A 13,215-nucleotide genomic window follows, 5' to 3' on the forward strand; every position below is an offset into this window, starting at 1 on the left:
AGAAAGACAAGATCCAGCCTCATACATCAGAACACAGGCACCAGCCCCTCTACCAGGCAGCCTACAAAAACCACTGAACCAACATTACCCAATGGGGGCAGACACCAAAAACAACACGAACTACAAACCAGCAGCCTGCAAAAAGAGGATGCCAAAAACAGTTAGTTCAGCAAAATGAGAAGACAGAGAAATACACAGTAGATGAAGGAACAAGGCAAAGATCCATCAGACCAAACAAATGAAGAGGAAATAGGCAGTCTACCTGAAAACTTATTCAGAGTAATGATAGTAAAGATGATCCAAAACCTTGGAAACAGAATGGAGAAAATAAAAGAAACGTTTAACATAGAATAACTCAAGAGCAAACAATGATGACCAACATGATAAATGAAATAAAAAATTCTCTAGAAGGAATCAATAGGAGAACAACTGAGGCAGAAGAGTGGATAAGTGACCTGTAAGATAAAAACGTGGAAATAACTACTACAGAGCAGAATACAGAAAAAGGAATGAAGAGAATTGATGGCAGTCTCAGAGACTTCTGGGAAAACATTAAGCACACCAACATTCAAATTATAGGGTTTTCAGAAGAAAAAGAGAAAAAGAAAGAGACTGAGAAAATATTTGAAGAGATTTTAGTTGAAAACTTCCCTAATACGGGAAAGGAAATAGTCAATCAAGTGTAGGAAATGCAGAGTCCTATACAGGATAAATCCAAGGAGAAACATGCCAAGACACATATTAATCAAACTATCAAGAATGAAATACAAACAAAAAGTGTTAAAAGCAGTAAGGGAAAAGCAGCAAATTATATACAAGGGAATTCCCATAAGGTTAACAGCTGATCTTTCAGCAGAAACTCTGCAAGCCAGAAGGAAGTGGCAGGACATATTTAAAAGGATGAAAGGGAAAAACCTACAAACAAGATTACTCTACCCAGCAAGGATCTCATTCACATTCGATGGAGAAATTAAAATCTTTACACACATGCAAAAGCTAAGAGAATTCAGCACCACCAAACCAACTTCACAGCAAACGTTAAAGGAACTTCTCTATGCAGAAAAGACAAGAGAAGAAAACACCTACAATAACAAATTCAAAGCAATTAAGAAATGGTAAGAGGAACATAAATATCAATCAATACTTTAAGCAAAAATGGATTAAATGCTCCAACCAAAAGACACAGATTGGCTGAATGGATACAAAAACAGGACGCGTATATATCCTGTCAACAAGAGACCCACTTCAGACCTAGGGACACATACAGACTGAAAGTGAGAGGATGGAAAAAATATTCCATGCAAATGGAAATCAAAAGAAAGCTGGAATAGAAATTCTCATATCATACAAAATAGATTTTAAAATAAACACTATTACAACAAAGAAGGATACTACATAATGATCAAAGAATCAATCCTACAAAAAGATATAACAATTGCAAATATTTATTAGGCCAACATAGGAGTACATCAATGTATAAGGCAAATGCTTACAGCCTTAAAAGGGAAAATCGATAGTTACACAATAATAATAGAGGACTTTAACACCCCACTCTCACCAATGGAGACATTATCCAAAATGAAAATAAATAAGGAAACACAAGCTTTTAATGGCACATTAAGCAAGATGCATTTAATTCATATTTACAGGACATTCCATCCAAAAACAAGAGAATACACTTTCTTCTCAAGTGCTCAATGAACATTCTCCAGGATGAATCCTATCTTGAGTCACAATTCAAGCCTTGGTAAATTTAAGAAAACTGAAATCGTATCAACTATCTTTTCTGACCACAACTATGATATCTCTAGCTATGAGGCTAGATATCAATTACAGGGAAAAAAAACTGTAAAAAACACAAACACATGGAGGATAAACAATGTGCTACTAAATAACCAAGAGATCACTGAAGATATCAAAGAGGAGATCGAAAAATATCTAGATACTAATGACAATGAAAACACGATGATCCAAAACCTATGGGATGCAGCAAAAGCTGTTATAAGAGGGAAGTTTATACCTATACAATCCTACTTCAAGAAACAAGAAAAATCTCAAATAAACAACCTAACATTCCACCTAAAGCAATTAGAGAAAGAAAAACAAAAGAAACCCAAAGTTAGCAGAAAGAAAGAAACCATAAAAATAAGGTCAGAATAACTGAAAAAGAAAAGAAGAATATGATAGCAAAGATCAATAAAACTAAAAGCTGGTTCTTTGAGAAGATAAACAAAATTGATAAACCATTAGCCACACTCACCAAGAAAAAGAGTGAGAAGGCTCAAATCAACAGAATTACAAATGAAAAAAAGTAACAACTGACACTGTAGAATTACAAAGGATCATGAGAAATTACTACAAGCAACTATATCCCAATAAATTGCACAACCTGGAAGAAATGGACAAATTCTTAGAAAACACAAACTTCTGATACTGAACCAGGAAGAAACAGAAAATATAAATAGATGAATCAGAAGCACTGAAATTGAGACTGTGATTAAAAATCTTTCAGCAAAAAAAAGCCCACAACCGGATGGCTTCACAGGCGAATTATATCAAGCATTTAGAGAAGAGGTGACACCTATCCTTCTCAAACTCTTCCAAAATATAGCAGAGGGGGGAACATTCCCAAACTCATTCTACGAGGCCACCATCACCCTGATACCAAAACAAGACAAAGATGTCACAAAGAAAGAAAACTACAGGCAAATATAACTGATGAACATAGATGCAAAAATCCTCAACAAAATACCAGCAAACAGAATCCAACAGCACATTAAAAGGACCATACACCATTATCAAGTGGGGTTTATACAAGGAATGCAAGGATTCTTCAGTATATGCAAATAAATCAATGTGATACACCATATTAACAAGCTGAAGCCTAAAAACCATATGACCATTTCAAAAGATGCAGAAAAAGCTTTTGACAAAATTCAACACCGATTTATGATAAAAGGCCTCCAGAAAGTAGACATAAAGGGAAGTTACCTCAACATAATAAAGGCCATATATGACAAACCCACAGACAACACTGTTCTCAATGGTGAAACTGAAACAATTTCCACAAAGATCAGGAACAAGACAAGTTTGCCCACTCTCACCACTATTATTCAATATAGTTTTGGAAGGTTTAGCCACAGCAATTTAGAGAAGGAAAAGAAGTAAAAGGAATTCAAATTGGAAAAGAATTAAAACTGTCACTGTTTGCAGATGACATGATACTATACATAGAGAATCCTAAAGATGCCACCAGAAAACTACTAGAGCTAATCAATGGATTTGGTAAAGTAGCAGGATAAAAAATTAATGCACAGAAATCTCTTGCACTCCTATACACTAATGATGAACAATCTGAAGAGAAACTAAGGAAACACTCCCCTTTACCATTGCAACAAAAAGAATAAAATACCTAGGAATAAACCTACCTAAGGAGACAAAAGACCTGTATGCAGAAAACTATAAGATACTGATAAAAGAACTAAAATATGATACAGATGGAGAGATATATCATGTTCTTGGATTGGAAGAATCAACATTGTAAAAATGACTATACTACCCAAAGCTATCTACAGATTCAATGCAATCCCCATCAAACTACCAATGGCATTTTTCACAGAAGTAGAACAAAAAATTTCACAATTTGTATGGAAACACAAAAGACCCTGAACAGCCAAAGCAATCTTGGGAAGGAAAAACGGAGCTGAAGGAATCAGGCTCCCTGGCTTCAGGCTATACTACAAAGCTACAGTAATCAAGACAGTATGGTACTAGCAGAGGAACAGAAATAGAGATCAATGGAACAGGATAGAAATCCCAGAGATAAACCCACACACATTTGGTCACCTTATCTTTGATAAAGGAGGCATGAATATACAAAGGAGAAAATACAGGATCTTCAATATGTTGTGCTCGGAAAACTGGACAGCTACATGTAAAAGAATGAAATTAGATCACTCCATGACACCATACACAAGAATAAACTCAAAATGCATTAAATACCTAAGTGTAAGTCCAGACACCATAAAACTCTTACAGTAAAACAGGCAGAATACTCTATGACATAAATCACAGCAACATCCTTTTTGATCCACCTCCTAATGAAATTGAATTAAAAACAAAAATAAACAAATGGGACCTAATGAAATGTAAAAGCTTTTACACAGCAAAGTAAACCATAAACAAGATGAAAAGACAACCTTCAGAATGGAAGAAAATATTTGCAAACGGAGCAACTGACAAAGGATTAATCTCCAAAATATATAAGCAGCTCATGCAACTCAATATCAAACAAACAAACAACCCAATCCAAAAATAGGCAGAAGACCTAAATAGACATTTTCTAAAGAATATATACAGATTGCCAACTAACACTTGAAAGGATGCTCAACATCACTAATTGTTAGAGTAATGCAACTCAAAACTGTAATGAGGTATCCCCTCACACCAGTCAGAATGGCCATCATCAAAAAATCTACAAACAATAAATGCTGGAGGGGGTGTGGAGAAAAGGGAACCCTCTTGCACTGTTGTTGGGACTCCAAATTGATACAGCCACTATGGTGAACAGTATGGAGGTTCCTTAAAAATCTAAAAATAGAACTACCATACGATGCAGCACTACTGAGCATATACCCTGAGAAACCCTTAATTCAAAAAGAGTCATATACCACAATGTTCATTGCAGCTCTATTTACAATAGCCCAGACACGGAAGCAACCTAAGCGTCCATCGACAGAGGAATGGATACAGAAGATGTGGCACATATATACAATGGAATATTACTCAGCCATAAAAAGAAATGAAATTCAGTTTTTAATAGTGAGGTGGATGGACCTAGAGTCTGTCATACAGAGTGAAGTAAGCCAGAAAGAGAGAAACAAATACCGTATGCTAACACATATTTATGGAATCTAAAAAAAAAAAAAGGTTCTGAAGAACCTAGAGGCAGGAGAGGAATAAAGACACAGACGTAGAGAATGGACTTGAGGCCACCAGGAGGGTGAAGGTTAAGCTGGGTTGAAATGAGAGAGTGGCATTGACTTACATATACTCCCAAATGTAAAACTGATTACATTTGATTACACTGATTACACATAGCATACATGTGCTATGTGGGAAGCAGCCGCATAGCACAGGGAGATCAGCTTGTGCTTTGTGACCACCTAGAGGGGTGGTATAGGGAGAATGGAAGGGAGATGCAAGAGGGAGGAGATATGGGGATATATGTATAAGTATAGCTGATTCACTTTGTTATAAAGCAGAAACTAACACACCATTGTAAAGCAATTATACTCCAATAAAGATATTAAAAGAAAACAAAACTGAAATGCCAGAAAGTCATTAAATTTACTGTCTTTTATGATAGTAAAAAGCTGGAAATGAAGATTCAACAATTCAGAAATACCACTTAAACTCCCTATGCAGAAAAGTTATCATAGCAGGCCTGACTGCTGTCCTTGGAAAGGCCAACTTGCAAGGTTGCCCCTTGGCTGATGCCTGTGAGCTTGAATTTTGGAAAGGTTCCCTCCATTCCATAACTGATAGAAGTGACTCACTGTGCCTAAACTGTACAAACAATGTGGCTTATGCTAAATACTTGCTTTCCTTGTGAGCATCTAGAACTTTGGTATACACCAAGCAGAGTGCTTATGTGACCAGCCCCCAATAAAAATCCTGGCACTGATTCTCCAATGAGCTTCTCTAATAAACAACACTTTTCACATGTTGTCACAAGTTGTTTCTAGAGGAGTTATAGCATGTCCTATGTGACTCCACTGGGAGAGGACTCTGAAGCTTGTGCCTGGTTTTCTCCAGACTTCACCCCTTTTCCCTTTGCTGATTTTGCTTTCTATCCTTTCACTGTAATAAATCACACTCACAGGTATGATTATATGCCAGGTCCTGAGAGTCCTCCTACTGAATCAATGCGCTTGAGGGATGGTCTTGGGGACCCCCCAACACATTCCCAAACTTCTATATTTGGCTCAGAGCTCTTTCTTGAGACCTAGACACAAATGCTTGATATCAAATACCTGATATGTCTTTAATCACCTTGTATTCAATCTAAAACTGAAGACACTGTCTGTCCTTCTTCTTGTGCTCCTTATCTTGCTAACATATCCATAACCACTTGGGTCACCTAAGCCAGAATCCAGGAAACCTGGGATGCATACTAAACTTCTCCCTCTTTCTCCCAACCACATTAATGTGTCACCAGGTTCTTTTAATTCTACCACCTAAATGTCTCTTAAAATAATCTCCTCCTCTCCATCCACAGTCATTGCCTTAGTTCAGGTTCTCATCACTTCTCATATCATTCTCCTGCATGCTTAGCTCCAGCAAACCAATTCTCCATACCAAAACCAATGTCATCTTTCTAAAATAAAAATATACTTACAGCCCTTTCCAGTTTAAAATAAATACTCTTGTGGTTGCTTTCTTCAGGATAATGTTCAAATTCTTCAGTCTAGCCATGAAGCCTTTCATGATCTGAGTTCACTTACTGACCTCTTTCCTTCTCTCCCTGCGTAAGTTAGGATAGAATTCCTTCTCCAGGCTATTACCCAATGAATAAGGCTGTTTCTGGCTTCCCAGTCTGAATTCCATATTCTTCATCTATGCTCCCTATGCTTTAGACTATGAGAACTCTGACTTGGTGTTTTGAGTGCACTAGTTATTTAATAAAAGCTTGTTGAATTGCTGAATGTTGAATGAAAAGTAGAGATCATGAGTTGTTTTTTCCCTTTTTTAAAAAAATTGTTTGCTGGTATTCTTCTGTTTTAATTAAATGAACTAAAAGAAAGCAACAATGAAAAAATTACCTCATAGTTTCTGTTGGCGTCTGTTATGGTCCAGTACCTGTTGGGAAGTCCCAAACGTCCAAAGTCTGATATTGGGTCAATCAGCTTCAATCCATTTTCCCTCATCTCTTTTGAGGATTTTGGATTGTAAGAAAAAGCATACAGATCTTCATGTAATTCTAGAGAAGAAAGATAGGCATGAAAACAAAGTAATAATGAGTGAAACTTAATACCAAATAGTGCAAAAAAGCCTAGATTTTCTTCTCTCTAAGGGAATGTTTGTCAACAGCCCCTGAAAAGGACAATAGTTTGTGTACAAGGTTGCTTTTATTTGTATACAAGGCATAAGAATTGAAATATTGCTTCAGAGTCTTCTTTTAAAAATATTTAAATTTATATGATACCAATACAAAGCAGGAACATTCTCCCTGGTTTCCTGTGAATTGTTGGATAATGGACTGAACTCAAGCTTCCAGGTTTCACATGCTAAGAAAGTGGTCCTTACCATAAGTTTTTAACAGAACTTCAATGTTCCAATTGCACTGTTTGTTGTAACATACTGCAAAACATTAACAGTGTTCTTGCATTCTACTCTTCAGGTCAATACCTGATTCTGGCTGATAAATGGCCATTTCTTCTCTTCTTCCTGTCAACCCCACTTCCTCCCTTCACAAAGTTCAACATGTAATCAATAACTCATTTGACCAACTTATGTGGCAGTAACTTTTCCAGAGATGGATGGAGTCTTCCAGAGCCTTTTACAAAGTTTTGGGCCAGCTAACAGATAGCCTCTGTCAATAGAGCACCAGCAAATTCTGAGAAATTGTTCTAGGAAAAGGGTAGAAGAAAATGGGGAGGGAAATGTAATTTTAATCCACAGACTAGGACATTAGTCCACAGACTAAAATCAGAGGAAGCTGATGGGTTAGCAATCTGGAGTTGGGGCTGGAAGACGAGAGGGTGAGGCTGGAGGAAGCAGGGATAACTGCATTAAGGACTCTGATAAACTTCCCTAGTTTGCTAGTTGGAACTAAAAGTAGGGGTAGGAACAATAGGCCAAACATAAAGCTTGCAAGACAACAGTAAACAAATTTTGCTCCAAAGCAGTCTTACTTCCTGAAGTGTTGAAAAATTTACAAGTTGATACTTAAGAGGAAAGAGGGAAAGTGAAGGAAATAACAGCTGTTAAACATCTACTATATACCAAGTACAGAGTAAAAATGCACACATACATTTAAACCTCAAAACAACCACCACAGGGACCTTATACTATCATTATTTTTACAGGTGAGGAAGCTGAGTTCAAAGGTTATGTATATTGTCCAAATACCATGGAACTGTAATAGGCAAAACCCAGATTCAAACTCTGCTCTATTTAACTCCATAACCAATGATCTTTCCATTATGCCATTCTGGGAGAAAAATTACAATGGTTTTAGATAAAAAATACTATCATAACGACCTGGCTGAGAAAGCTTTAACAGTGGAATGTAAACCTCATGGCACACAACGTCAGATTCTAAAACAAAGTGGGCCACCCGGAAGTTCTTACAGCGGAGGATCAGGGGACAACCCAGGCTAGTGATGGACGACTTCTCCACAGTGGCAATATGATGCAGTGCAGTCTACAAAACAGAAAAGAACCAAAATAATTCACAGACATGCACTAGATCTATCACTCTCAGTGTGCCTGACTCTCAGTAACGGTAACAGCATGGCCAGAGATGTGATCACATCTACAGCCTACAACCATCCTTTGTAAGGTAAAACTGGGTTTCTTTTAAACAGAAGTAAATAGTGGTAAAGCAATGAAAAGCAAATTATGATATTATAAAACTTACCTCTCCTTAGGGATATAAGGTTAAGAGATTTACGGGGCAATTGTGGTGAACTGGCTCAGAACAAATGGCTTCTAGCATGCTGTGGTGGAGTTTAAAAATCATAGTAGAATGATTGTCAGAGAGGAAAATAGAACTTCCTTTTGTTCTAACAAATTACTAATTAAAATGATTAATAATTGGTATTGTGCTTTACTGCTCATGAGGTAGTCCATAATCATTAACTATTTAATCCCTGTAACAACACTTTTGACGTATAATCATCCCATTTCAGGAATGAAGAAACCAAAGCTCTGAGAAGTGAACTCTTCATCAGAGGCCACACAGCCAAAAAGTGGCACAAACAGGATTTGAACCATGGCAGTCTAACTTTGTTCAGGGTTATTTCTCTAGAAATTCTAAACTCTAGTCCTGGAATTAGGATTTAACTAGAAATATTACAGGGAAAATTTCTCTTCCACATTTTAGACTCTAGTGACAGTAAAGCAAAGAATGAAATGGGGGAAATTTTTACCTAAGTGACTAAGGGAATGAGTGGAGACTGTAAGACTAAGGACTAAAGGAACTATACATAAGCACCGTACTGCAGTTAATAAAGTTGTTTCCCATGGGAGTACAGGTTAATAATTCAGATGTTTTTAAAAAATGAAGGATTATTAAATTTTTGGTCTCATCATTCCTGCTCATGCTGATGCCAGCAAAAAAGAAATGCATGGAAAGAGAACTGGTACAAGAAACTGTATACAAATAATACAAGTCTCTCTTTATAATTTCAAAAAGCCATGGGATCATGGTTTTACATTTTAGTCTTTGATGTTCTCCTCCTATCTGTGTCTCTGATGTTTCCTACAACTAGAGCCTGAATGTACTCTTTTCATTCTCTGGACTCCCTGTCCTGTGCCTGGAATGGCCTTCCGATCATCATTGTCTTTTCTTTTCTTCCATCTCACACAGTCTATGCCCCAGCCCCCATTTATTTGGAAAATAAATCTCTTCCTGGAAATCTTTCAATCATATCCATCATCTAAGAATGGGTTAGATGTAGGGACTATTCACATATTCTGAGAAGGAATTTTCCATCTTAATTTCTGTCTTAACTATTCTGTCAAACTCAATTCCTGTTATGGCAGTTTTGAAGGGTCATAAAAACTACTGATAATGTAACAGGAATTAATGTATCAAATTTCAAGAAAATCAAAGCCCTGTTGATCAATATGGGAGACCTGTGTTTGGGTAGTAAAACAGTGATCATTGAGATCAGATGCCAGGCAAAAACTGGTGAATTGGAAAGAGGCAGAAAGTGAAGCAGACTAAGGATGGAAGGAGCTTCATTAATAGTACTAATTGGGTAAATATGCCTCCCTTGACATATAGAAATAATTAACATAAGTTCTTCCTTCCTGATCTAGTCCATTAGGTTTGAAATAATATCCAGTAGAAACAAATCTAGAGACATGTGCTGTCTGTAAATGCAGGTAGAAAGGGGAAAGTCTCATGGTACAGTACTAAAGAACTGGTTCCCAAACTGTTAGAAATGGAAGAGTCCTTACTAATTATATAATCTAACAACCTCGTTTTACATATGAGGAAACTGAAGCCCAGAGAGCAAGAGTAACTTACCCAAGGTCATATAGCCAGTTAGTGCACGACTGAGTCTAGCTAGAATGAACTCTCCTGATTCCTCTTTTCTCATTCCTTTCATCATACCAAAGTGAACAAGATACAATGTCATATGGGGAAAGCTCATGGTGTTTTTAAAAAGGAAGTTTTAAAATGCTTCTTTCAAATGTATATTCTGTTTAATTCATTTTATACTTATATAATCGTATCTATCATGTGCCAAACACTGTTTTAAGCATTTACAACATTAACTTTTTTATTCCATAGCCAGGTATTATTTCCTCTATTTTATAGATGAGGGAAGTGAGCCTCAGATAAGTTAAATAACTTGCCCAAGGTTACAAAGGTAGTAAATGTTGAAGCTGGGATTTCACCTGGAGCAGACTGGCTCTAGAGTCTATGATCTTAATCACTATGCTATGCCATATACCAGAAACATGTTTTACTTGTTACAGAGGACTAAGAATAAGTCTGGCTAATGATTAAGATTAAACGGTCCTACTTTAGGATGAGGTAGGCATAAAGTAATATTAGCGGTGCTAAACTAATTAGACAACATTGTTTAAAGGTATAACAAAACATACACACACACACACACACACACACACACACACCACCCTGTCTTAGGTCAGAGTGTTGGTCTAAATTATTGATACCCAAAAGGTAGTCCATGAGCCACCAGCATCACCTGAGAGCACTTTAGAAATTTAAAATCTGAGGCCTGAGATTCTGCATTTTTAACAAGCTCCCAGGTGATACACATGTTCTTGGTTTTTGGACCACATTTTATGGGTAGCAAGGCTTTAAATTACTTCGGGATGCTTACCAAGTAAACTCAGAAAATGAGCAGAGACTACTTTGCCTAAAAATATTGAGGAAAAGTCCCATGTAGCTTAAGATGACTATAGTCAACAACTTGAGGGATGAGAAATCATATGATTCAATCTCTGAAAAGACCTCCCCCCAGAATAGATTCTTTGAAGAAAAGGTTTTACAGCAATTTAACTGTTAACTGAAATTTAACCATTTTAGAAAGCATGTATACACAACTCTTCCAGACCCTTTGATATTTCTTCTCATGAACATACCCATGTCTCTTTTCGGGCTGCACCAGAAGTCTCCACATAGATCAGGTGGGTTGCAGTAAGATATAGACTCCCATTAGCTGGTTTCTTACCTACATAATGATCCAGTAATTTCACATTTTCTACCTGTTATATGAGGGGGGAGAAAAACACTGATTAAGTTATCAACTCACTACCTGTGATTAAAGTGGTGTAATTCAAAGCAAGATAAATGCTGTTAATTTGCTATAAAACTTCTTTGAGGCTTTCTAGGTCCTGTCAAGGTGGCAAACTGGTATGATCTGTGTTTCCTTTTCCTAAATCAGCCCTGAAGAAACTATAAAAGTGAGAGGGAAACGTGGATTCTAAGAAGGATTAAAATTCTAGATGATGTTACTATGATGGGGTAGAAGTGTGTGGAAGATAAATAGGACATAAGAGCCTGCTGAGGTACTAATCTTGTTAGAGGGAAGTGGCAGTTACTGTATGTGGAAAAATCAATAGGTGTAAATAACGTGAGATTAGATCTTAAGTTAAAGGGCAAGAAAGTAGAGTATATAATTTTCTAAAAAGCAGGAGAAAACTTGATCTATCCAGTGGAAAGTAGGAATGAAAAAAAAAAGAAGCAAACAAACAAACAAACAAAAAACCAAAAAGAGTACCATAAATGGAAAGCATAAAATTAAATGCCAGAAATAAGTCCCAATATAAGAGAAATAAAAAATGTACACAAATTAAACTTACCAGTTAAAAGACAGACTTACAGACTGAATTAAAACAAATACTCAACAATATTCAGTCTAGAAGATTATACCTAAAATAGAGATGTAAATAAGTTGAAAATAAAAAGATAGAAAAGATATACTAGACAAATGTGAACAAAGCTTGAGTAGATTTAATATCTGACAAAATAGAATCAAGAGACAAAGAACAACAGGACAAGAAAATATATTTATCATAAATATATACGCATCTTATAAGAAGTTTCAAAATACATCTGGCTTGATGTACTTGCTTGTAGCAGAACTGCAGAGAGAAAAGAAACACTTGGATACTTTAACACTTTAGTTAGGAATTGATAGATCAAGCATACAAAAATAAAAAACAAAAATGAATAGAGATATAGTATACTTGCACAGTACAACTACAAAGTTCAAGCTATTAGATATACAGAGAACACTATATCCAACAAATGAAGAACATAAAGTCATTCAAGACAACTAATAGAACATTTCTAAAAAGACATCATGATAATGGCTGTAAAGGAAGCCTCAATAAATTCTAAAGGTTCAATATCATACAGTCTACATTCTCCAACCATGACACAATGACATTAGAAATTAATAACAAAAAAATAGGCAAAGTTAGCATATGTTTTGAAACAAAATAGCATATTATTAAATTAACCTTGGGTTAAAAGGAAATCATAAATAAAATTAATAAATATTTAGAAGTGAATAATAATAAAAACACAACAAATGAAAATTTGTGGGGCACAGCTAAAGCAGAACTAAGAAGAAATTTATACCTTTAAGTACACTTATCATTAAAGAAGAAACGTTGATAAACTAGTAAAGCATTCAATGCAATGAAGAAAGCAAAAGAACAGAGAAACAAGGAATACAATGGACAGAAATTAAAAAGCAGAGAATTGCCCCCCCCACATACACACACACACCAAAAAAAAAAAAAAAAACAACAGAAAAGATGAACAAAACTAGAATTTACTTATTTAAAAAGGTTAATAGATCTTTTTAAATTAATTTTTATTGGAATATGGTTGCTTTACAATGTTGTGTTAGCCTCCACTGCACAACAAAATGAATCAGCCATACACATACAGATATCCTCTCCCTTTTGGACTTCCCTCCCATTTAGGTAGAGTTCCCT

The 13,215-nt window shown here is 36.0% G+C and overlaps 1 protein-coding gene across 1 annotated transcript in view; it reads right to left on the reverse strand.

Annotated features, from left to right (window-relative positions):
• The window catches only part of MTMR8 (myotubularin related protein 8), a gene marked incomplete at its 5' end in the record, with an annotated part of 170,346 nt that extends 158,871 nt beyond the window's left edge, over positions 1-11,475 (reverse strand). The window contains 3 exons of the mRNA XM_079910963.1: positions 6,825-6,982; positions 8,266-8,428; positions 11,350-11,475. Of these exons, the coding sequence (XP_079767089.1) occupies positions 6,825-6,982; positions 8,266-8,428; positions 11,350-11,475 (447 nt within the window). The remainder of the gene's footprint in view (positions 1-6,824; positions 6,983-8,265; positions 8,429-11,349) is intronic.
• Positions 11,476-13,215: the final 1,740 nt, after the last annotated feature.

Source organism: Stenella coeruleoalba (genome assembly GCF_951394435.1).
Source record: "Stenella coeruleoalba genome assembly, chromosome: X".
NCBI classification, from domain to species: Eukaryota; Metazoa; Chordata; class Mammalia; order Artiodactyla; family Delphinidae; genus Stenella; species Stenella coeruleoalba.